The 25,196-nt window shown below is 41.0% G+C and overlaps 3 protein-coding genes across 4 annotated transcripts; 1 reads left to right on the top strand and 2 right to left on the bottom strand.

Annotated features, from left to right (window-relative positions):
- Positions 1-822: 822 nt before the first annotated feature.
- On the bottom strand, positions 823-7,717 carry prxl2b (peroxiredoxin like 2B). The gene is made up of 7 exons (XM_062404609.1): positions 7,557-7,717; positions 5,623-5,827; positions 4,952-5,003; positions 4,715-4,778; positions 4,540-4,615; positions 3,007-3,125; positions 823-1,177 (listed from the first exon to the last, which is right to left on the bottom strand). The coding sequence occupies exons 1-7, from the start codon at positions 7,617-7,619 to the stop codon at positions 1,151-1,153; spliced, it is 606 nt and encodes a 201-aa protein (XP_062260593.1). The 5' UTR covers positions 7,620-7,717; the 3' UTR covers positions 823-1,150.
- Positions 7,718-10,136: 2,419 nt separating this feature from the next.
- slc45a1 (solute carrier family 45 member 1) lies at positions 10,137-18,221 on the top strand. 2 transcript variants are annotated; one of them, XM_062404629.1, is made up of 10 exons: positions 10,137-10,413; positions 10,814-11,239; positions 11,348-11,440; positions 12,047-12,271; positions 12,451-13,343; positions 13,441-13,594; positions 13,718-13,894; positions 14,059-14,264; positions 16,040-16,265; positions 17,476-18,221. In XM_062404629.1, the coding sequence occupies exons 2-10, from the start codon at positions 10,846-10,848 to the stop codon at positions 17,502-17,504; spliced, it is 2,397 nt and encodes a 798-aa protein (XP_062260613.1). In that variant the 5' UTR covers positions 10,137-10,413; positions 10,814-10,845; the 3' UTR covers positions 17,505-18,221. The 2 variants fall into 2 exon arrangements, with proteins under 2 accessions (XP_062260613.1, XP_062260605.1); XM_062404621.1 differs by having other exon boundaries at positions 16,040-18,221.
- Positions 18,222-18,544: 323 nt separating this feature from the next.
- Positions 18,545-21,190, bottom strand: si:ch211-222l21.1 (prothymosin alpha). The gene is made up of 5 exons (XM_062404640.1): positions 21,010-21,190; positions 20,292-20,402; positions 19,760-19,871; positions 19,524-19,597; positions 18,545-19,426 (listed from the first exon to the last, which is right to left on the bottom strand). Exons 1-5 carry the CDS (start codon positions 21,058-21,060, stop codon positions 19,355-19,357), a joined length of 420 nt encoding a protein of 139 aa, XP_062260624.1. The 5' UTR covers positions 21,061-21,190; the 3' UTR covers positions 18,545-19,354.
- Between the last annotated feature and the right edge of the window lie 4,006 nt (positions 21,191-25,196).

Below are 25,196 nucleotides of genomic sequence, written 5' to 3' on the forward strand. Positions count from 1 at the left end.
CAGGCCCAGTTGAGCTTTGAATTCTGTGGAGAATTTAAATCCTTACTCATAAAACGCTTGCCTAATGACTCACTGAAGAATGGCTTTCTTCACAGGTTGCCAACAGACCGATATCAGATTTAATGTGTGTGTGTGGGGGGGGGCTGATGATGATTTAGCTTCCCACAGGCCTGTGAGACCTTTGAATTCAGACTCAATTTACATTGAGCTCCTGAAGCTGGAATGAACAGAGATCATCTAATCTCTGTGTTTACTGTTTGTGCTGCAACACTTTAAAGTAGAGAGACCCCTTTCTCAGCATCCAGACCCACAAATAGTACGCAGCCTTACTACAGGACATTGTCTTCACAGTAAGTAAGGATGGACAGACTACAAACAGACTACTGTTGGGTCGCACATGGTTATTTTTTTATATAATACATATGACAAATACGTGACCTCCAGGACTTCATGGCGATGAGGGGTCTGGCCACAGTTAGGAAACATTATGTCTCAAGAAAAATAAGGTGCTGTTCTGTAGAGGAACGCACAACTTCTATTTTATTTACAATATTATTTGGTTGGGATGAGTGACATGGCCATAGTATATGGTCTACTGCCGTGTTTTGTTTGTATGTGAGAAAGTTTAATAAAGATATAACGACAAAATATGCTCACAACTTTCAAAATGAAGGTGAACAATGTACAATCTTTTAATCTTAACAAAATACTTAAAAGTAAGTAAAATATGCTTATGTTTGCATATTTGTATGTGTAGCATAGTCCTGGTTTGTCAGGTAACAATCATGCAATTGTTTCTCGAAAAAAACGACTGAAGACGTATTGAATTTAAAGTTTAATTACAGTTTGATATATAAACGATAACAATTTCATTTTGTAAAGTGAGTGTAGTAAATGCTCATAAAAATAACCACGCTAATCTGTCTGTAAGTGTAAAGTAAGTTTAGGTAAAAACTACACAAAAACATTTGTTACAAAAATGCGCCTTCACTGCAGACATAATTTTAAATTATAAATTACACAAATTTTAAGAAATTAGACATTTAAAATTGTTGGCAATTGTTTTATATTCACTCTAACAAATCAATGACATTCCATTTCCCAAATCTCCATCTGCGTTGTGTTGATCAGGTACCATGAGGCGCCGTCATCATCGTGAACAAACATCATCATTACACTGCAAGAGAAAGTACAGAGGTTAAATACGCCAATAATGAGCTTGAACAATGTTGTTTACACACAGCCTGATGCGAAAGAGCCATTTGTTATTCAAACTTCAGGTGTAAGTCCCATTACTGGCAGTCAAGTTAATCTGCTCCCACAAATCTAGTTTGTGATTCAGACCTGATTCCAGCGTCTTAATTACAGATTACGATGTGGAAAACTTTGGGTGAGGTCCACTCCTCAGATGGAGAAATGGCTTCTATTGATACCAGACTGAGCCAAATATATTCCCAACTGCTACTGGGTTCACGATAAAGATGTTATGATGCATCTGCTGTGGGTTGATAAGGGTCTTGATCGATATTGAGTAAGTAACAGAAACTCCCTGAAACTATCGTGCCATGCGTTCTTTTACCAGTTTGCTAATACCTGTCAAAAAAGACACATAATCCTGTACAAGGTTGGACATTTGAGTTCAGTTTCTGACAAAATGACATCTCAGACTGTTGATACTAGGTCTCAATGTTTACCAACACATGTCCTAGCACCTCTAAAAATAAGGCTACCCATGTACATGGGAATATCCCTGACCTTATAACGCCTTGTGTTTTTTTATAATTAATAAAACTAATATCATGGATGCATGTTTTTCAGATCACAGATTATTATTCACTTCACATGAATTTCCCTCACTATAGGACAGTTGGCTGAAGCCAATCCAAGAAATACCAGATGAAATGATTGCCTTTTCCATTCATCAGTTATCCTGGACTCAGTAGCTTCAATCAGATATGACCGTCCCAAACTTCAGTTTCATTAATAGTTGTGAAAATCAATCTCAGGCAGAAAGCTGAGTACAGATAGAGGAGAGATCCAGTCTCTTTTAATTTGAAATAATTAAAACACTGTCTGGATCATTTTTCACCAGAAGCCAAGTAATCAGTAATCCACAAATTGACAATTCAGTCTAACAGTATAAATTCCGGCCATGAGCCTCTTACGTTGTTTGAACAGACATTTTTTTTCAAATTTTATCAGAGGTCATGTCAATGACCTCTGAACATATCAGTTCTTCATGTGATATTATGATATAGATGAATGTACCCGTTTCTATTCATGAATGTTTTTTATACTGAAACCACAGAACCAGAGTAGCTGATGTAGGATTTGAGAGGCTGTTTCTGTATCAAACAATATTTACTCATCTTTGAATAGAATCAAACTGTTTTATATGAATCTATCATTATAGTAAAGGCACAATGCTCCATTTGAATATCGGAATAATGAATGGATGCTTCTTCCAAAGGTCCTGGTTATAATGATAACAGCAATCAATGGCATGTTGAATCTATTCATTATTTCCATGGTATTCTTGAAATTCAATTTGTTGGAGTGTGGAAGGGGCTACATAATGGTCTTTGTAAGAAGCGTAAATATTTCATAAATCATATTTCGTAAATCTGCGCTGGTTGTTGTATAATAATACAAAATGGAAGTCCAATAAGGTACAGACTGAGCTCATACCTCGAGTTTTGGAGATGTAGGGGCCTCTAACCCAGACACTAACATGGCATGAAGGTGGAGTAATACGTGTGAAATGGTCTGTGAAGAGGCTAACTGATGCATGAGTCTCTACTGACGTAAAACAGAGTCTGCTGGAAAACACCTGACGAACAAATCGGTCCATGTGCGTCAATGGACAAATGAATGTCATTCTGTTCTATTCTGTTTAACTCTTCACTGTACAGCTCAAAGTTCAATAATGGGCATTAAGAGAAAACATGTGAAGTTGAGGAGGGGGGGACATGAGAAGTGAGACATCTTCATCGTGGGTCGTCTTACCACTGGTTGCTGTCCTGCCGTTACTTTGGCTGTGATACCCAGGGCCTTGGAAACCTCCTCCAGAGCAACGTGGTCTCCAGGTGAATCCTGGATGAAGTGCAGCAGGACCTTCTCTCCACCTTTTCAGAATAAAATGTGTTTAGAAAGTATCTCAAAACAAGCAGGTTGTCAATTTTAACCAACCAAATCAAAGTTGTAACGAATTTGAAAACTTAGTTTGACGCATAAAAGCAAACAGAATACACCGTGCAAATTTCAATTTGATATTAAAACAAGATTACATTTACAGCTGCCTCTGGTTTTACCTCACATCTTCTGTTTAATAATTAAGTATTAACAAACTACACTGTTCCCCTAAACATTCAGATTAGAGCCTAAATCTACTTCAAGTGGGAAGGTGCTCATCAAGGTTTAATGTTGGGTGAGAACGATGGGTACTGAAACCCAGTATACACCCAATACTGCAGAACTGAGAAGGTCTGACGTTATCAGTTCTCATGTCATTTTCTTTTACTATTGATAATCTGTTGATTATTTAATCCATTAATCGATTCATTTTTTTATCATAAAGACTTCAAGTTGAAAAATGCTAACAGACCTTGGAAACCAGAGTCAGACAATCACTTATCACTTTAGGTCCCAACAACAGGAATAAAACCTGTATCACGAACACACACACACAAGCACACATGCTAAAGTCTGTCACACACAGGAGGAGAAATAATCTGCCTTAATCACAGTTATGTTAATGTAAATGAAAATAAAAGTAAATGTTAAAGGTAAATATAAACAACTTCATTGCTATGGAGGTGTTCATAAATTAAAGAGGAATTTTAATGATACTTGTCTCTGGTGAGAACTCTGCAAGTACTGACTTTTACTGGAGCCAAGATTTTTAAACTGAGGAGTGAGACAGGACAGGATCTACTTCCCTTCCACAGATTCCTTCCCACTGGGTCACTCTGCCAGAGCACAACTCAACAGTCCCAGCACTCAGAGAGTTAAGTCCCTACTGGTGACGGCCCAGTTGAGCAGGGTTGCTTTTCCTGCTGTATTCAGACCATGTCTGTATAAAACTACCTCACTCAAAGGGAAACTGAAAGGAGAAGTTGTAGAGCAACTGCTTAACTGCTTCAAAGGTATTTCAATGTGGTGGTATATTTCTTAACCCTCTTCCTAAGAGTCTTTCCTTTCTATGCTGTAGTATTGTGTGGTGAATTCATTTGTTCATGCTTCTTCACCAGGTTAGAACATTGCTTAAATGCAGATAAATTATCAGAATACTATAACTCTATTCCAGTGGTATCATTTGAAAATGTTCATAAAAAATATGTATCAATGCATTATGAACCTCTGACCACACCGATGTGATGCGGCACTGCCCTCTAGAGGAGAGACTGCAAATCTGCAATTTGCATTCATTTCTTTGCTTTCGTTCAAACTTCACTCGTTCTCTGGGTTCATCAAGTCTTCTCATTAAGATCCTGCTCTGAGACAAACCCACATTTCTGTGTATATTAATTGTAATTGTACCTTTGGCCACGATGAGCATGCCTCCGCTTTGCAGCAGATCTCCTGAGAAGTTTCCCTGGATTCCTTCTGCACTGGCCTGAGAACAGCAGAGGCATCGTAAGGTCAGAAACAGTCAGAGAGGAACTCTCGCTCCATGTGACCACAGGTCAGCTGTACGGACCACGTGGTTATCTACCTTAGAAGCTGCATCTCGTACTTTCTTCCCCAAAGCAGCGGGTACAACACTTAGGCCTGTGTACCTGAGAGAGAAAACAAGATGAGCGATCATCAAAACGCAGCTTATCAGTGGTCCAACTGAAAAGCTGTAATTTAATTATCAATCAATCTGCCAATATTTCTGGTCTTTTCGTACAAGACCGAAAAGCATTTGAACCTAATGTCTGACAAGTTTAAAAAAACTGACTGTTCTCACCTTTTAAAGCCCAAATCCTTGTAGGTTTTCTTTTGTTCATCCACGTAAATGGCTAAAAGAAAAGACGATTAATGAATATTTATATTTAAAAAGAGTGATGGACTGGCGTCACCCATTTTAATAATAAACAAATTGTATCAGTTACATTTTATTTTTTATTTTGGTGTATCTGAAAAGAAAAGATAATATTGGGCCTTTATTGGAACAAAGCTCACCATGAATACATGCGTAGAAATGTGTTGGTCTGAATTAAAAAGGTAATAACTAATTTCTTATTTATTAACACTTGACCAGAAGATTTATCACCTCCACCAAGAAGGTTATGTTTTCACCACAATCTTTTTTTTTTGCTTGTTTTGGTTTTATATTCAACTAGATTAAGAAAAAACTAAAAAGATTTCAGATTGGATCAAGAAATAACCCCTTGCATGTTTGCATGGATCCAGACTAAGGTGTGAATCAAGGTATGGGAATAAATCTTGATGCAACACTCATGTCAGACATGTTTAAGGGACTCATATCTATGAGTGTATGAAATTGTGTGCATATCCAAACAAAAATCTGAATCTATTGAATTTAAAAATGGTTTCATAAAGGGACTGTTGGGCCTCTACGGAGGTTTGCACAATCTACTGAGTGTTGTAAGGAGAAGTGTAAGTAGGGCTGCTTACATCCTTTAAAAAATCCTTTTTCCTTGAACTCCTGCAGACCAAACACCTCAGGTCCGACCCCGACCAGTGCAACACCGCTGGCTCTCATGTCCGGCTCCAGTTTGCTGATCTCTGACGCCATCCAGCGACACACCTGACAACCAAACCTGCGCAGGAAAAACAAGACCACAGGCTGGTCCTGCCACAGAGACCGGAGCTCCACACTCTGAAACACAAAGAGGAAGCAAATAATTAAATCATTGCCTTTTCTACTTTTTTACAAAGAGATCACAGACATAAAAACAGATAATAGATGCAGTGCAATTAGAAATTTAAACAAATTCATGCAAGAGTTTAACCAAAGAATGAATGCCTTTTTTTATCAATTCCAAAAACCACAGGCAGCCAGAGCAATGAGGAGAGAATGGGTCTGAAGTGATCATACATTCACTAATTTTAGACAATGTATGTGCAACATCTATAATAGTCTTCAGGGGTCACCAACTTGGCCTTATCAAAAGTTAGGAAAGTTGACGTGGAAAACCGAGTCTGCCGAGCAGAGTGGACAGAAGTTAGTTAGTTCCAGACCCCTGGTATATATCCTCCTCACTGTGGTTGCCCAATGCATAAGTATAATATTGATACTGTACTTTTCTTATGTTGCTATTTTTGAAAATAATAGTTTTATTGCCCAGCCCTTGTCATTTGGTAAATAAATGTTAGAAAATTGTAAAAAAGTAGATTCCTATTTCACAGAACCCATGATATTGTCTTTAATGTCTTGTTTTACAAAGATGTTGTGTTTATTATCATGAGACACCAGGAAATATCCAGATCCAAGAAACTTGGCCCAGAGGATTACAATCTTTTTATTATTTTCACAACAGGTGACACAAACTTGTAACAGGATGTCTTATAAGACATCAGGCAAGTGATTCAAAATTCAGCCGCAAGAGTTTGACCAGATCTAAAAACAACAGCTCACGAATCCCCTATTGTTAAACCTCTGGCTGCCAGTGAGCCACAGGATCAATGGTAAAGATTTACAGCTTATTTTGAAATCCCTTTATGGAGCTGCACCCATATACCCAACAGATATTATAGAACGATATGACCCTTTGAGATCACTGAGATCTATGGGGAGTGGTCTGATAGTGGTGCTGGGGGTAAAGTCCAACATGTGAAGCACTGGAAATGACTGCCTTATGGTCTAAGAAAGGAATTCCCATGAATCCAAGGCCGCTTTTAAATCCACACTGAAAACTTTTATTCATACATGTCTACTATGAGGCTTATATCATTTTTACAAATCAAAAGTCACAATATAATTATATTTTATTCTATTTTTATTATTATTATTTTACTCCTTCAACTTATTTTTAAAATCTTAAACAGATTTTATGCTTATTATTGGTTTAAATTTTTGGAATCTCTTTAACCTAATTTATTCTGCTCCTTTTTAATCTAATCTAATTCCTTTCATATCTATTTTCATAGCATTTATTTATTTGAGCTATTCCTTATTTCTCTTTTATTGAAAATGACTTGCTGTGCTTTCTGATTCTAAGTTGGTTTAATGTCCCTGCACATCACCTTAGTTCTCTGTGTATGAAACGTGTTTTATAAACGACACTGCATCACACATCACACATCACATATTGAAACATTCATACATTCAAACACTGAATATTCAGTGATAATGAGTCATGGTGTGTTGATCACATGTTTTCCATCAGATCATCATTATGTCACAGAGTTACAGCAGCACTGGGAGGTTAATGGCAGGTTTATCACAGCAGGAAGCTGCCCTCAGAGGGAACCAGAGTTCACGGCTTGCCCAGGAGACGGAACATTTCACACATGTACACACTGATCATCGCCATCATCGTAACAATTACCCCCCCTGAGACATTTGGCAGGAGCCGCCGCTGACACTGAGCGTGTTGAAACCTCACCTCCTCTGTGTCGCAGCTCTTCAGCAGGTTCTTTCCGACCCGAGCCAGATCCACCTTCGCCATGTTCTATGAAGAGGAGCGCGTAGGAGGATGAAGGCTCAGTAGTGTTGTGATCTTACATGTGTTTATGAAACGCCCATACCGAAACTGTTGCAAAACGACATCCGTACACGCCCACTTAACTCCGCCGTCCAATCAGATTCCCTTAGTGGTGGACAATCAGCCAATCAGAGCACACAATGTACAAAGCGGAAGCGGGGTATTTTTAAACACGTGGATTGTGCTACTAGAATCACACCCTTTTTATTTTTACTGGTAATGCATTTAGTTATGCACTGCTTTCCTACCACATGTGAAACATCGGTTCTCCATGTTAGATTTAATTCATTTAAAATGATTTAATTTTCAGAATGCAGGTTGCTTAAGGTTTCACACAGGTTAATAGGTTTATGAACTGTGATCCCTTCATCCTGTGTGATATGTGTCACCTGTCTGTCTGTCTAATAAACCCTGACAAAGACAATTTGCTTTAAATTCACCAACCTTCATGAGAATAAACAATGACTCAACCTCTGTATTTAAATACAAATTTCTGTTTCTTTTATTTCACTTGAATAGTTTCATTACCGAGCCTGGCAACAAGGCTACAAAGGTTATCAACACAATAGTGTCAACTTATTTCCTTCAACTTTACAGGCTGATGTTGATAGTGATTTACTATTCAGATTCAGGGTCCACATAAAATATAACCCAATATGGAATAAAATTAATACAAAAGCACAACAAAATTACATTAATATACATATATAAATATCAATCCACAGCTGGGATTGGTAGCATGTAGTGATAAACATAGTATTTGATAAAACCAAGATTATTTAATTGTATGAGTCTTTTAGGACAGTTAGATAAGTCTGAGGTCATGACATTAAACATTACTACATTATGTCGTAGCTACCTCCTCACTGTGCTCTCACAATTCATTTGCGATATAACGATATATTTTGAACTTTTGATGAAAAGCATAATACAATAATTATCTTCATTGATTTCACCCAGCCCTATAGTTTTGTTTGGTGCCCTTCACTTCATTTCAGAGGGACCGATTGCACTAAATACACATTTTATCTGAGACCCATAGACAGTTTCTCTGAAGATCAAGATTTGAACTTACAAAAAACATGTTTACATTCACCAAAAGAACAAAAACAGAGAAAATGCACCATTCTCTTGGTTCGGTAACTTAATGAATTCATTACATAGTACCACAGGGACCTCTCTTATAACCAGCTGAACAACCTGCAGGCCAGATTATCTCACTAAAAGTCAATTAGACAGGATGAGCCTGCTATCAGAGGAGGCCCCAATATCACTTCAGCATGCCTACAGGGACCAAGCCCAGACAAATATAGTTAATGAAGTATGCATAATTATCTAGGAAGTTTCATGTAATTAGGCTATTGGAAAAATACTGTCAACTTCTTTATATAATATTTAATTAATTTGCTCAGATCTTTGTTATGACATACTATACTATCAAATACCTCTGACTAAAGAGATACATTCGGTGTATTGTTTGACATATTTTAATGATACCTCAATGCATTACTTTGTTGTATTGGACAAAATTACCATCCATCAATTATTAACTTTGCATGTGCTATTATCTTTAGGCTGAATAAAACATGTATTGTTATTTTCTCAGCAGGGTTTTTATCTTATCGTTTAATCTGACTCTTCTGTTCACATTGTTTATTGTAGATTTTACTTGCATGGGTCATGCGTCTTGTGATCTTATGACAACATTTACATAGTATATTTGTAAAATGTTGTACAATTTTTTTTTGTTGATTAATTCATTTAATCAACAGAGTATAATGAATGATGGACGACAGGAGTCAGTTGCCAGTTAAATGGAAAATATGTGAAAAACAGGTGGTAAGGTCCAGTGGCTATAGTCAGTGGGGCACACCATGCATTTAAGGAACATTAATTGAAAAGAGAAGAAGAAATATAACAGTTTATCGCAATCTGGTACGTTGAGGGAGGAAATATCTTTAAATCAATAACATATGAGTTGTGGCAAGGAGTGTGAGTTCTTGAAAGGTTGAATACCACTGATTACATCTTATTTTGTATTTGCATCTGTTTAATGTAAAATCTTGGTCTGAAAAACTAAATCATTAAATGGTTAATTGATTGAAAGATACTACATTCACTCTCAAATGTAGCAGACAGAGAGAGAGAGTAGAATAGAGTTTAATAAAATTGATAAATTAAGTAGTAGCACAAAAGTACGCTACAGTAAATACATTGTGCAGCCTATATACTGTACCAGAGCAGCGGGTGGATGTGCAGATGGACAGATGTGTTGATAGTCACATGTGTTTTCGCACTGCCCGCGCGGTGCTGATGTTGCAGGGAGGGGCGTGACGTCACGGGACAGGACGGGAGGAAGAGGCGAAGGGGTGGGGGGGGAGAGAAGAGGGGGAAGGAGACGGGACGGAGGAGGAATCGGGGGGGATGACTGCATCAAAGGCAAAAAAAACCAAACAAACAAAAAACAAAGAAAGACCCCAGCCATGAGTCGTGTAAATCACAGTGGTCCTCGTTCTGTTCACAGTTTTCCGCAATAAATGACGAGCCGCCCCGGTAAGGTAATTATCGTCTTTCATTTTTGCACGCCTTCTTCTCCTTCCTCCTCCAACCCAGCTGAGTGGATCGTGGGCTCGTCACCTTCACAGAGACTCCATGTGAAGTCGAGGAAAACATGTCGATCATCGTTCTAGATGTAGATAGATTCACCCCGAAGAGAAGCGATCGATCGGTTACGCGTCTACACAAATGATTTATAATGGTAAGATTTTTTTCATTTGCGTTCAAGCGCCTGTGTCACGTTGCCCTTGTAAGTGTCTCGTGCGCCTCCATCACCACCTCCAGCGGCTCCATTGTGTCCGACCCGAGCTCCCTCCATGAAAAATTAAAATGGAAACAGGCTCCATGAGCGCGGTGCCGCATACTACACTGCTGTGGTCCGCCACGGTGAGCACATGGGCTCTGCGCACTACACTAACATGCGCATTGGTGGCAGTGCGTCGTGCCCATCGCCGCTGATGACTGCAGTGAGGCGCTGGTGGAGCTAAACTACCATCAGGTGCTAAGTTACACGTGCTCCCGTGCTGCTCCTGTGTGACCTCTAATATGAACAATACAAGTGTTCCACCAGCATGACACCAGGCTTTCTTCTCTTTCTGCAGTGTAAGCTGGCTTGAGAGAGAGAGAGAGAGAGATGTCATCTCCGGGCATGGGCACCCCCAGCGACCCCCTCCTGGCCAGCCCAGGTTTCTGGAGGAGCACGCTCCCCAAAACTGCCAGCTTCCCAACGTCCACCTCCCGGCTCCTAAGTCACCGCGCCAACAACTTCCAGAGACAGCCGAAGCATCGGAAGTATATAAGACCATCTCCGCCTCCACCGCCCAACACGCCCTGTCCTCTGGACCAGCTGGACCTCAGTGAACTTCCTCCGAGACGTACCTTCCATGAGCTGCTCTTCAATGGCTGCGTCCTGTTTGGGATTGAGTTCAGCTATGCCATGGAAACAGCTTATGTGACGCCTGTGCTCCTACAGATGGGCCTCCCCGATCAGTTCTACAGCTTGGTTTGGTTTATTAGCCCAATCCTCGGTGAGCGAACAACTGATGGAAATTGACATGTGATACATATGAAAGGCAATAATCCCGTAGCTCCAACTCAGTGACATATAACTCTGTCCTCTGTCTTTTGGGTGAAAGGATTCCTCGTTCAGCCTCTCCTTGGAGCATGGAGTGATCGATGTACATCCCGGTTTGGGCGAAGGAGACCATTCATATTTGCCTTGGCTATAGGTAAGGAATGTTCAAAGAGGACTCAATCCATAAATGTAAGAGACAAATTGAAAAAAGGAAATTAAAATCAGAGCAGCAGAGGCCAAATATAGTGACTTTAAGTCCATATAATGAAGAAACTAGAATGAGCGCAAATCATTCTCGAGGCCCAGCAGTCAATTGTCAATTTTATACACTCATAAATATCCAATCCCTTAGATGACAGATTTTTTTCTATCAAGATCCGTTAACTATTCATTTGGAAAACTGTTGAAAAATGTCCAGTCACACAATTTTAAAGAAAGTGAAAAACGTAATTCCTGGGTCGGCCCTGGGATCCATAATGGTTCTTGATCCATATCCGTTCACTTACAAACATACACACAAATCAACCAACAAATGAAAAGACCAAGGTGAAAACTTGGCATCTTTGGTAAAAACACATCTTTTTCTCCCATAGTGCAACTTGACAGCATCTTTCATAGACCTTTTCTGCCTAGTAAATATATTTCACAGTCCATGAAACTGGCTCCATTTTTTAACAGTGGATCTCTGTATTGTAGCTTAAAATCCCCTCCCCCCCGAGATGTGTATATGAATCTGACGTTGACTTTTTGTACATCATAGGGGCTTTGCTCGGTCTAACCCTGGTGCTGAATGGGCGTGACATTGGAGTAGCACTGGATGACACAGCTTTTAATCACAAGTGGGGCATTATCCTGACAATATGTGGTGTGGTCCTGATGGACTTTAGTGCTGATTCAGCCGACAACCCAAGCCATGCCTACATGATGGATGTATGCAGCCCAGAAGACCAGGATCGAGGCCTAAACATCCATGCACTGCTGGCAGGTAAGAAAACACTTTACGAGGTTAAAAATACATGCTGTATAATTTATATCATAGAAGATAGAAACTCTAGATATTATTCTTTTATGACAATCAGGGTAAAGACTAGCAGAAATAGAGCTTTAACAAATTCTATAAAAGTTTGACTATTTATCACGCCTTTATTTTGATTTTCTTTAAAGGACTAGGAGGTGGGTTCGGTTACATCGTGGGTGGCATCAACTGGGATGCGACACAGTTTGGAAGGTCGATGGGAGGTCAACTGCGGGTTATATACGTGTTTACGAGCATCACTTTGGTGATCGCCACAGCCATGACCCTGACGAGTATCCCTGAGCGGACGCTACCAAAGAGCCAGCCAAACAAAAACTCCAGCCAAAACCATCTGAAGAGCCCCAGTCTTCCTCTGCCTTTCTCTCCTCCGGTCCGCCCGGGATCCAATTTGGGACTGGACGAGGAAGAGGAGGACGGTCTTTACAGCTACAATTTCACAAAATCTCACCCTCCAGACCCTCTGGCCCATTCTTGCAGTGCCAATGCATGCCTCTGTGTCGGCCTCAGTAGCCCCATATCGCCACTGAGCCCCCTCACTCCAAAATATGGCAGCTTCCTCAGTAGGGACAGCTCGCTCACTGGCATTAATGAGTTCGCCTCCTCATTAGGAACCTCCTACATAGACAGTGTGCTCATAGACTGCTACACAGGTCAGCAGACACCACAAGCCCTCGCCCCAAACTCCACCACTGCACCCTTGCCTCCAGGGGACTCCCCTCTTCCTGAGGGGTCCACACAGGGGACAGGGAGTCATCCTGTAGGACAGACCCAGGCTGAGGTGGAGTTTGATCCAGCCACAGAAGCTCAGGATGAGGAAGCGCCCAAGCCCGAGGGAGATGCACAATCTCATGGAGCATCTCAGGACACAGCTGGAGGTGAGCCATTTGTGGGGTCACACCGGGGCTCCAACGCTGGCATCCTGAAGAGACCCCAGAGTCTTGCACTGATAGAGGAGCCCATGGCCACGCAGGTTGTCGGGCTAGAGAATGGACGCAGAAGAACAGTGACCTTCAGCCAGCAGGTCAGACACATATTTTGAAAAGGACAAAAGTTGTTCACTCAGTAGCCACCACTGCATTTTTCTGAACACAATGCACCTCTCTTTTTCTCCGACTTAGGTTGCAAACATTTTGCTGAATGGGGTGCGGTATGAGAGTGACCTGAGTGAGAAAGTGGAGACAGGAGAATCCCACATGTCAATGAAGCTGCTGTGTATAGCTATCTACAGGATGCCTCCCTCCATGCGGAGTTTATGCACTAACCATTTTTTGGGTGAGAGAAATCCTTTCCATTTAAAATTCAGTTTCGTCAAGAGCCATGCAACATCTTAGAAGCGGCCTGTTTTGTATTTCCAATGAACTGAGTTAATAGGCTTTGCATCTCTCCGCGCTGCAGGCTGGCTGTCCTTTGAAGGCATGCTGCTCTTCTACACCGACTTCATGGGGGAGGTTGTGTTCAAAGGAGACCCCAAAGCACCCCACGACTCGGAGGCCTACCAACGCTACAATGCTGGCGTTAGCATGGGCTGCTGGGGCATGTGCATCTATGCATTCAGTGCTGCTTTTTACTCAGGTAAGCTACACTTGCATTTACATCATGACTTGGGTGTTAACATAGCTCTGCCCTTGGAAGATGCATTACTCCCCCTTGTTGGATTTTCTTTGCAGTCATTTGTCATCCTAACAGCTTAACATTTCCCCTTTGTGTGTCTCTCTTTTTCCTCTTTCGACATTCAGCTATATTGGAGAAACTAGAGGAGCGTTTCTCTCTTCGCACTCTGTATTTTTTTGCCTACTTGGCGTTTGGTTTGGGCACAGGTCTTGCCACACTGTCCACCAACCTCTACGTGATACTGTCTCTCTGTGTCACCTACGGAGTGCTCTTCTCCTCTCTATGCACGCTGCCTTACTCTCTGCTGTGTGAATACTACCAGAGCCCTCAGGTTAGTATCTAGGTGCCGCATGTGTAGGACTAACATTCACTAATTTGTAGTTAAATTATATTATATAACTTTAAGAATAATACTTAAATGCTTATTCAATATCTCGCCGAGAGATAAATAAAAAGCTTGATACCACTCTTTTACCAGTCTGTTAAATATTAAATATGATAAATCTACAGCCAGAAAATTCAAATTCACATTTTATTTGTCACCCCACACACACCAACCATACAGCTGCCGAGCTGAGCTTTGCATAAAGACCAGTGACAGTTAGCTGATAATGTCATCAACCTTCCACCTCCGACACTCAATAATTACCTTAATAAACAATAAATACTCAAGTGTCGTTTTCAGACATGACCTGTGGGTAAAAACGCTGGAGAATTGGCTGTAGAGTTTACAACAGTTTGCCTTTCACTCATGAAACACTCAGCGGGAGGTTCTCTGCACACACATCAGCAACAAATCCTCTGCATTATTAAGGCTCTGGTGCAGCCGGGTGCAGCAGGCAGAGGGAGGAAGCATCGATTAACTCTACTGCGGAGATCACATGATTTTCTCTATATCTCACAGACACTGTTGTCAGCTCTTATCACCATAAACCCTCTTTACATATTATTCTATGTGTATGGCTCCGCAGTTTCATCGAAAGATATTTGTTTTCTTTTCTTTTTGTTTGTTTTTTCATTTTTGCGCCATTTTTAGCCCACCCCCTGCCTACTTGTTGTGGAACCAGCGAGGAATCCCCTGCTGTGTTGTCACATCAAGTTCTCCTGAATTTCTACAGACTTTACAGTTGGAGGCCAGGCGCAGAGCATTCACAGAAACTGTGGAGCATCTCACTCGAACATGCACGTCTTCGGGAAAGAGAATATGGAGTATCTGCTGAGCTCAGTGTATGTCTGAAAGCAGTTTAAGTTAGATAAAGGTGACACTAGAAGGTGAATCTCCGCCAAGGCGAATGCCCCATCTCACTATGAAACTGAGTTTTCCCTTTCCATTTAATGGATTCTTACTTGGCTTATGACCCACCTTTCCACCCATTTCATGGAATCAGTTCAGCAGGTTTCAAGTAATCCTGCTTATTAACAAACAAACACCGATGAAACTATAATGGCCATAGTTGAGGTAACTAAACAAAGGTGGGGCAGGTGATCACAAAGAGCGGGAAAGCAGACAAAGACAGGAAGTTAAGTGCTCAGAAACGAGATCCATGGTGCGTACAATATAAAGCAGGAAGTAATAAGCTAAAAGTGCAAGGACACAAATCCAAAACCAAGTAGAAGGAAGAAAACGGGCGAAATTCCTTAAACAGAAAATTGAATCCAAGAAAATACCCTCAAAGAAATCAAACTGTTCACAAAAAGTTCCAAACCCATCCCAGTAGGATTGTTTGGCCTTAGCAGAGGAATGTTGTCTACTTAGTGAAGTTGTTGTTTACATTCTAAATCTAAATTGTGCATTCTTAGAAAACCAAAGTTTAAAAACAACACATTAAGGTTTTATGTTTCTTTAGCTGTAGCATTTCTGCTAATCAGATTATGGTCCCTCTGGCTCTTAGGGCCATGTGAACTGTTTCCCTCTTCCCGGTGTGAGCTGATTGACTGGTGATGGCTGCTTCATATTTAACTGATATAAAAGTGGTATCAATCCTCCTATGTTACTCTCAGGAAAAAGACAATTAGGCATCATTCCAAAAAATAATAAAAGAATAATGCTTAACCGTGTGGTTAGATTTAGCCCCGTAACTCAACTTTCTCATGTGTGTCCCACAGTTTTGTGGCTCATCAGAGGAAGGAACCAAACGAGGGATGGGGGTGGACATCTCTCTGCTCAGCTGCCAGTATTTCCTGGCTCAGATCCTGGTCTCTGTGGCGATGGGACCTCTGACCTCACTGGTGGGTGGGGCCCAGGGAGTGATGTACTTTTCAAGCCTGATGTCATTCGTGGGCTGCCTGTACTCCTCCCTCTGCGTGGTCTACCACCTGCCCCCCCATGAGGGTGAGCCCACCGATAGCGAGACCCAGCCACTATTGTTGCACATTTAGAGAAGCCTCTTAATTTACTTTACCTCACAGTCACGCACGCACACACATACGCACACTTTCAATGGCACACGCTGTCGCTCAGTGTCTGAGTGTTGACCTTCCCAGCACCAGAAGGACAGACGCACTGTACATCCTGCCGCACACTGTACAGCACAACTCCACCATATATTGTTTCACGCTAATCAGCACTGCTCTTCTCAGAGCTAGACAGACAGACAGACATTGGCCACTGCTCTAATCTGTGTATACACAACCAGTGTGTTTATACAGTGCGTGCACCCGTGCATTTTTTCCTATCTTTTCGTAAGGATTGTGTGACCTTTTTGGTTTAAATGGCACTTATTTGTGTGTGACAGAGTGTGCGAGTGACCTCTTTGAGGATAGATCCTTTGCCTGATTCTTTGCTGTAAAATCTTTCGTCCTCTTTTCTTGCTTGTTGATATTTTGTATAGACATTTCAATCACCACACACACACACACAGGCTAACCAAAGCTTTCCCCTGTTTTCTTCCTTTTATCAGTTGGCTAAGGTCTGCATGAGCTGTAACCTCTCAAAGCCTTGTGTAAATGTTTGGTTTCGGTCACACGGCCAAGGGAATGTCTACCTGCCTGTTTCTCTGAGTTAGCAACATTAGCATCACACCCGAAGCAGGATTTTCGGACTCAATGAATGTGCTGTCAGTGGCCCACCGCTAACAGTTTATTTGAGAGATATTTAGCATTAATTTAGCATTTACACCATACACATAAACAATATTTATGTAATGCATAACAGTGCTTAATAGCGGTTGCAGTCTCGAAGGGCTTCCCATTGTTCATATTTTAACATGAAAAATAAACCAACAACACTTTTCCACACGATCATTCGGTGACTTAACCAGTGTGCTCTCCCCAAATTTCACAGTTTAGTGCTGGGTGACGCTTAATCGAGCCCCGAGTATGAGTACAATGACAATTAATTCCTTAATCAGCACAGAGCCATGACTAATAGGATGACACAAGCTAACGGGCTTGTACACACAACTTTTCAAAAAACACAGAGAAATGTGTACTGGTGGCGAATTCTGTCTGGGCCCTCACTAAGCCATGGAAAGCTCAGTGAGCCATCACCCTGCTCCTGGCCATACCTTTGTAATAATGACAGTGATTCTTGTCATTATCAGGAAGAGGAGAAGTTGAAACTGGGGTGTGAATCAGCATTCAGTCGGAAACCGAACAAAACAGAAGAACAGCAATCAGAGAAGACTCATGTGAACTATGGGTAACCCTGAAGGTGGACAACAATGAAAGAAAAGACTGGGGGAGGGGTTCATAGAGCCAGCAGCAAGTACTTATTGTCATCAATAGGACGCATGCTTTCAGGCTGTAGGCTTCTGCTCCACCACCCTCTGCCCATCAACTCAGTATAGTGATCACTTATTTGTTGGAAGCGTTTCAATCACAGAAGAAAAAGAAAAAATCACATTTCCTTTCTATTCTAAAGAAGCCATCTTCATCAGGAAAATAGTCCATTTGATTTATTTTCTACATGTTTTGTGCCATGGCAAACTGCTCGTCTGTTGGGCCCTCAGCAGACACCAGGCCTGGATTCAGGGCTGTGACATTAACTTTTGTATGTAACATGTTTTAAGCCTTTCATTATGAGGTTGACTGGCTCTCAACATTATGGTGCCAGCCATAATTGCTGCCTCTGCAGAATGTCAATAATTGGCTGTTACAGCCTACAGACTGACTCGATGCACGCAGTGCTAATGTTTCTGAGGAAACTGCAATTGTATGGATCATGCTGTTGCAGCTTGCTATAAAAGAAAACACACATTTTGAGTTTGTGTTCTATGGTACCACCTATTGCTCAATACTAGCAGCGTTACTGTAAAAGCTACTTTTATTCAGGGTTCTGTTAAATTAAAAAGGATTTTTTTGCCATTTAAGACTCCTGTGTCAATTATTGTTTCTACCTCTAAGTGTCCTCACCCAAACCAGGTGAAATATGTTCTGCAATCTTTGATAACACCACATGGTGGTGCTAAAAGACAAGACCACAAATCGTTGAGTGTCCTTTTTCCATTGCCCAGTGAGTGCCACTATTCCTGCATCTTCCTGTGTCTGAGCCAGCCATTTTCCATGTGAAGAAAAATTGGGTCAGGTGACATCATCTACTTAAATTTTGGTTTTGAAAAATGCACTTCTGTCATAAAAAAACAGGGAATATACACACACACACAACATAGATTTACTTATGTAAAAAGACAATTTATTTGTTTATCAGAATATACAAAGCAGTGGCTGAAGTAACCAAATGTCATTCTGTTACTGAAAAAGGCAGTCCTGGACACAAAAACTGGGCTACACAGCCATAACATAACTCGTTGAAGATGTAAGAAAAAACAAAGTATAAATGGTACAAACTTGCGTGGAATGCATACAGAACAAATGACCAAAGCTTGAAGATTTAAGAGGGGTTAATTAACATTGCAAAAATCCTGCCTCCATAAAACAAACACTCTTATCATGGAGGTGCAAGACACAGCCCCTTGATTCATTTGCACAGTCTGTTATGTTGACAGGGCAGCCGAGCTAAGGATTAATTAGCAGCTCAACACAAAAACAGAATGCCTCAACTAATAATGCTAACAAGTGTCCATTAGCCCCTGCTTAAAACTCATCTTTGGTCCTTTATGTGAATCTGAGAGGTCAACATGAGCCTTGGAGGTGAGCAGCTGCCTGAATGTATGAATCATCTGGTCAGCACTGACAGAGATTGTGCTTCTCACATACTGATATAAAACCTCAAAATAAAAAAGAACTGATCTCATTGTGTGGCCCAATTTTACAAGTAGAAAAAAAGCTCATTTTAAAGACCAATAAATAACATTTCATAAAAAAATGATGCAGGGCCACTATGTTTCAGGACTCCAGTGCAATGTGATAACATGGGAGCAAACGAAAAGAAATCTCTCTCATAGATACAGAGAAGCACAAGCTCTACAACATGATGTTGACCAGGCCGGTAAGACAGTGCCGCAAACACAGAGCGAAGATCTAAGCCTTCACTTCTGCTCCTTTTGAGTCGCCATTTTCCTCCTTCTTCTGTTTTTTAGTCTCCACTTTTTCCTACATGAAGAAAATATTTTATGTATTAGCAAATATTCAAAGTTTAGCTGATTAGGCATCACGTATGGTAGAACAAGTGATTCAACTGTACACCCACCTCCTCCTCATCAGCTGCACGCTTCACAGGCTGTGCATCGGTCTTCTCAGCAGGGGGCGCCTCCTCTGCTTTAGCTGCAAGGTTAGAAAATGCATTCTTTAATTTGAGTGTTATCAACACAAATAAAAGATTTACTAATATTAGAATTTAAAACAAAGCCACAAGAGGGAACACTTTATGGCACATCTGAAACTTTGTGAATTGTTACTGAAGTCCTGAGGAAAATTCAAACCCACCATCTCCATTTTTGTGTTCCTCCTCCTCCTCCTCTTCTTCTTCTTCTTCTTCATCCTCCTCCTCATCATCCTCTTTGGGTTCTTTCACTTTGTCACTGTGATCAGCTCCATTCTAGAAGAGGAGAAAGTGCCATGTAAGTAAATTCATTTTAATGGGTTCTGAATTGTAAAAAAAAAAAAAAAAAATTCTAACACAGAAAAGGAAAAAGCCCAGTTGAAACAACCCTCCCACAAACACACATCTACTATATCCCCTAGGGACACTTTAAGAATAAGCACTTGGATGACGCTCTCAATGAACTCCCTAGAGGATTAAAGCCACCAAGCTCTGGGAAAGAGAAGAAAGAAAAAACCCTCAGAAACCCAGTGGGGACGTCTTGCTAGCTAACATCTGTGCCATTTCACAACCCAAACAAAGCGCAGTGTGAGGAGCAGCTGAGCCGTAGGGGGAGGCGGCCACAGGGACACCTGCACGATGACGGCTGCGGAGACAAAAGGCCATGAGGCCGGGAAGTGCTCGTCTCCAACTCACTGTGCCATTGGCAGGTGCGTCCCCGTTGTCCGTCTTCTTCTTCTCTTCTTCCTCCTTCTTCTTCTCCTCCTCCACCACCACCACTTTGACTTCTTTCTTCTCCTTCAGCTCCTACAAAATAAAAGCAAAGCCCCCCCCCCAATCAATGAAACGTTCAGGCGTAAGGAGTTTTATCCTGAAGTGCGTGGTTTGAATTAAAATGCTCAGCTGCTATAAATGGGATCCACTTTAATTCAGTAAAGGTTTGAAAGTAGAAATGTTAAGGAGTTTAATCGGAAATCGCAAGTAACGTAACCCTTCGCGTCACCGAGTCTTCCCGCCCACAGCAGCAGCTTCACCTCCTGCACCGTTTCCAGCGCTTTGTCTGCTCATCAAGGATTTTTAAAGCTCAACACATCACATACATTCGACCGTAACGACGCAATACTTCCCCGGCTGTCACACCTGACACACACTGGCGGCGTGCGGCCGTCGACGAGGGCTATTTTAATTAATTTCATTGAAGGTGAAACACAGTTCACCTCAATTACTCTCTGAACTGACGTGAAGTGACGTTTGGTTTAAATCCCCGTCGAGTTCAAACCCCGGAGTTGAAGCGGAGTTAGCTTCACCGTGCGCACGACACACAAAGCAACTTAGAAAAAAGTTCAAGAAATCTTTTTTTAAGGCGCCGTGTTTAAACATGAGAATAAAAAAAAAGAGAGTGAAAGAAACGCACCTTGGCTGTAACCTCTGGGGCGGCGGTCTTGGCAACAGCGGTGTCGGCCATGGTTTAATTTGAACGTAGATGGGTATAGTCCTGTTTGTGAGAAGCGGTGTTGTCTCTGCTGCTTGGCTCGTCGCCTTCGTGTCTGCTCTGAAGACGCTGCCGGAGGAATGATGTCCGCTCCACTACGCTTTTTCTCCAAACCTATTTTCAAAGTCCACTCTCGTTGGATGCGGCGGCTCCAGTCCGCATGCCATTGGACGACGCCGGCCACAGGAGCGTCCCATTGGGCGAGTATCCTGCCACTCCGGCCCGCACGTCCCGCCCTCCTGCACATCTCGTCGTGGATTGGTCGGTGGGTTTAAAACGCCGCACTCGTTTTTTCCTCCCTCCATCATCCATCACTTTGATTTTTCACCTGCATCTCGAACAATGGACGTGAGAAGTCGCCTCTTGTTCAAACTGTTCGAACACTCTCAGCCGGGCGACTCGTTTTCCTGCTGGGGAAACTTTGAGAACACCGGCCAGCAGGTCGCATCTTTTGTCTCGGCTGCTTTTCTGTGCACAGATGAGGTTTCAAATTACAAGAAGAAGAAGAAGAAGAAAAAAACGATGTGAAAACCATGCGGCCACTCCTCCTTTCTAAATTTAACTCTCCTGCAACGAAATGTCTCGATCTCTTTTACTTACACTTTCACTTTTGCAACAATAGTTTTGATCAATTGTCCACGTTACATGAAGGCTTATACAAGCACACGCACCTAAACTGAGAGCTAGACATGCATTATACAATACAAATAGTATCTTTTTTTATTATGACTTTACTATGACTCCAATAAATCTGACTATTGATTGATTGTTTTTATTTGGATATTAAATTAAATGGATCCTTCCGGTGATTACATTTACCACAGAAGTAATTGAGCTCAATAAATAGGGAACGCCAGTTATTACTGTTTCTTACCATGTTTGATTAGATAAGATAAGGTAAGAGAATAATTTAGTAGTCCCACAATTTGGACATTTGCAGTATTACCGCAGCAAGAGTCAAAATCAAAATCAGTAAGTTATAGGTAGCATGCAATATTTAAGTGTAAGGAATATCAAAATATGGAAATATAGAAAAATATGAATGGAATTAATTTAAAAACCGGCAAAACGTGTGCAGTGTGAGAGTGTCTACAGTGAACGTATCACACATGAACAATTGATACTGCACGTACAGATGAACAAAGCACAGTGAATACTGCACAGATAAGAGAGTTAAAGTTCAGTCCAGTAAGACAGGAAGGAAAGACCTGCGATACCTCTCCTTCAGAGGACAAGGGAAAGAATTCACTAGTCTGCCATCAAACAGATAAGCCAGGCAATAAATGTGTTGCTTTGTGATATCAGAGACAATAACAGGGTGTGGACTGTGTGTAGCTTAGTTTAAGTGTGCGTGTGTCTGTGTTTGTGTGTATAGCACTTAGTGAAAACCAAGTATTTGTTACAGCTCTTCTCATTGCTTTGTTAAAGGGGATGCTGATTTTTATTTACTGAGCAAGTACCGTTTTCTGAAATTGGAAAGGGGTTGAACAAAATACACATTTAAGAGTGTAGACTCACATTCAAAAATGTAAAAAAGAAAATCTATATATCAGCATTTGAAAAAGTGCTTCCAAGGGCTGCTGGACCGCCTCCATGTCTGAAAGAGGCTTATGATGGAACTGGTTTGCATTACCTCACATACAGAAGTGAAATTAAAGCTTGCCAATAATTCATATTTCTGATGTGGCTGATTAATGTGATTACAAATTATGTATCTGCACATATTTTCCCTGTTAATGAAATCTATCATCATAACTATATAGTAATGTCTGATTCACAGAACAAGCTGTTTTTCTTTTCCCCCAGAGGCTTCAGGTGAACTTTCTCTGCTGCGTCTGCACACATTCATCCAACTGTAAAACCAGAGGAAGTGAGACAGCTCTGTGGTTTCTGCATCCGATCAGGCCTGCAGGCCACACAATCTTAACAAAGGTATAGATCACATTACATATTTTTTGTCAAGGAGCTGGCCTACAATTGAATTTCTTGATTTTGGCCACATATGCAAACTTGACCTCAATTTACATATTTTCATTAAACTGCAGTTACTGGGTGTCATAGCAAGAGTGTAATTTCCACTTGTTTAACTCCAGTATACATACACTTTAGCCTGCACACATACCCCTTCGATGATGTCACTCATTGGTCTTCAATTTAAATATTTGTATAGAGTTTTATTAACATCTTCCCCTTGAACTTGCATCAGCAACATCGAAGGATGATTTTTCTGACACATGTTTTTCTTCAGCCTCTAATTTGGTGACTCCTCAAACCTAATCCTGCACTCCAGCAGTCGTCTTGTCGGCTGCGGATTTCTTAAGAGGCCTCAGGGCCGTTTTTTGTCATTCAAATCACATTCAGCTGAAATATAATTATGAAGACTGTCATTACATGCAGAGATTAAAAAGTGTGTGAGGGTACAAGATGGTTACCAAAAATGTATTTGTTATTTCTTTCAAGAAGAATCTCAAGTCTATTGCTCCACCATATTAACTGATAATTACACATAATCATTTTAATGTAATCGTCCTCTATAAGTTAAAATATTAGGTCTTAATTATTTAGTTAGTTCTTATTTATGTTTACGATCATAACATTACTCCCGTCATGCCTAAAGATAGTTTTTTGGTGGCATGCATAGCTTGTGTCAGGCCTGGTGTGACAGCTTGTAATGATGGTGTGTTTTCATTCTCAACACAAATTGAGGGTTATTCTCCAACAAGTTACTTCACCGTATCTTCAATCATGATAAAGTGTAAATTATTCTCTGATATAACATTATGGTCAGTAACCCTGTGTGGGAATGGTTCTGATATTAATCTATTTATTTATTGCAGTTAACAAGAGGGCTAATTAACATTCTTCATTTTGAGGCAGATGAAAAGAAAACATGAGACTGACACGGTTTACTCAAAAATACAAACAAATAAAAAGGACCACATTACACTCGAGCCCAATTACAGGTGGTCATGTTTCAGGTTTGCTGTGAGTTGTTATTTGACACGCAGAATACGGCATTTCAGCCTCTGGGGGCTCTCTCAATCAAAACAACAACAAAAGACCTGGTTTGCTGATGTCATGAAGCAGCGTGGGATCATGGGAGTTGTTGTCTTCACCACCATTGCCTATGAATGTCTCCCTGTAGGGATTCAAGCACAAATCATGTTCATGGATAAGTTAATGTCTTCAATTGTTATTCATGCTATGCAGCAAACGGCAAGGAATAATAATGATCCATTACCATTGACCAGTACAAACAGTTGGAGGAAAAAAATGCTGACAGGAAGTTACAGCAGAGACAGACAAAGCCACAGTTAAAGTGGTTATGATGCAATTAAATTGGAACATATTGTCACATTGGATAAATTTGTAGCTTCGGCTGGGTTTGGACATTGTTGGAAATATTTTGGATAATGTAAATACACAGTATGTATAAGATAGGTCTTGTCTTTTTGGGGCATTGTAATAAAGAATTGTTAAATATCATACATTTAAAAGTGGGGTGTATATATAGAGCACTCCCTTTTGGAAAGTGGTTGGCTTGCATTTCTAAACCACTTCAGAAATAGTGTTTGCAATATACAATGAACAAGCTGTGAGGTAATCATATTCCCAAAGCAGCTTTGTGTAGTGTGGTTGAGAAGTAATACACAAAGCAGCACGATGGACTTACCTCACTTCTCTCAAAGACAAGCATTTGTTGTGATTCTTAATGCTACCCTTTATTATTTGGGAAATGACGACCATGTGGAGACCGCAGAGCACTGAGGCAGACATCCACAGTGTAATGGCCTCAGTGTGTGCAGAGTCTGCTGTGAGTCCACAGGCAGAACTGTGGGGCAGACTAAAAGCCAGCAGAAGGCATTACTCACCCTTTCTCTGGAACTGGAAAATGGGAGCAATCAGATAAAGGGGGAGTGTTTGTGAGATCATTTCCTGTCTTTTTATTTTGTTTTCCTACTTTGCCTACCTCAACATGTTTCCATGTGCCACTGATCTGTTACAAAGAGGGGAACAAAACCTGTGCCTCCTCTTCTGCAGGTAATAGAAACAAACAGAAACGCTGAAACAAGTCGGGCAGTCAAGGAAAAAGTTGAAAAGGGGACGCA

The sequence above is a fragment of the Platichthys flesus genome, chromosome 2 (assembly GCF_949316205.1).
Source record: "Platichthys flesus chromosome 2, fPlaFle2.1, whole genome shotgun sequence".
In the NCBI taxonomy this organism is placed as follows: Eukaryota; Metazoa; Chordata; class Actinopteri; order Pleuronectiformes; family Pleuronectidae; genus Platichthys; species Platichthys flesus.

Bases quoted from the DNA above. Each gene is read 5' to 3' on its own strand.
- prxl2b (XM_062404609.1), bottom strand. From the start codon at position 7,619: ATGGCGAAGGTGGATCTGGCTCGGGTCGGAAAGAACCTGCTGAAGAGC. The intron at 5,828-7,556 runs GTGAGGTTTCAA...TTTGTGTTTCAG, and splicing joins AGAGCTGCGACACAGAGGAG to AGTGTGGAGCTCCGGTCTCT. The intron at 4,616-4,714 runs GTAGATAACCAC...TGCTGTTCTCAG, and splicing joins TACGAGATGCAGCTTCTAAG to GCCAGTGCAGAAGGAATCCA.
- slc45a1 (XM_062404621.1), top strand. From the start codon at position 10,846: ATGTCATCTCCGGGCATGGGCACCCCCAGCGACCCCCTCCTGGCCAGC. The intron at 13,344-13,440 runs GTCAGACACATA...TCTCCGACTTAG, and splicing joins CAGTGACCTTCAGCCAGCAG to GTTGCAAACATTTTGCTGAA. The intron at 13,595-13,717 runs GTGAGAGAAATC...TCCGCGCTGCAG, and splicing joins ATGCACTAACCATTTTTTGG to GCTGGCTGTCCTTTGAAGGC.
- si:ch211-222l21.1 (XM_062404640.1), bottom strand. From the start codon at position 21,060: ATGGCCGACACCGCTGTTGCCAAGACCGCCGCCCCAGAGGTTACAGCC. The intron at 19,872-20,291 runs GTGAGTTGGAGA...CTCCTCTTCTAG, and splicing joins ACGCACCTGCCAATGGCACA to AATGGAGCTGATCACAGTGA. The intron at 19,427-19,523 runs GTGGGTGTACAG...TTCTTCATGTAG, and splicing joins GTGCAGCTGATGAGGAGGAG to GAAAAAGTGGAGACTAAAAA.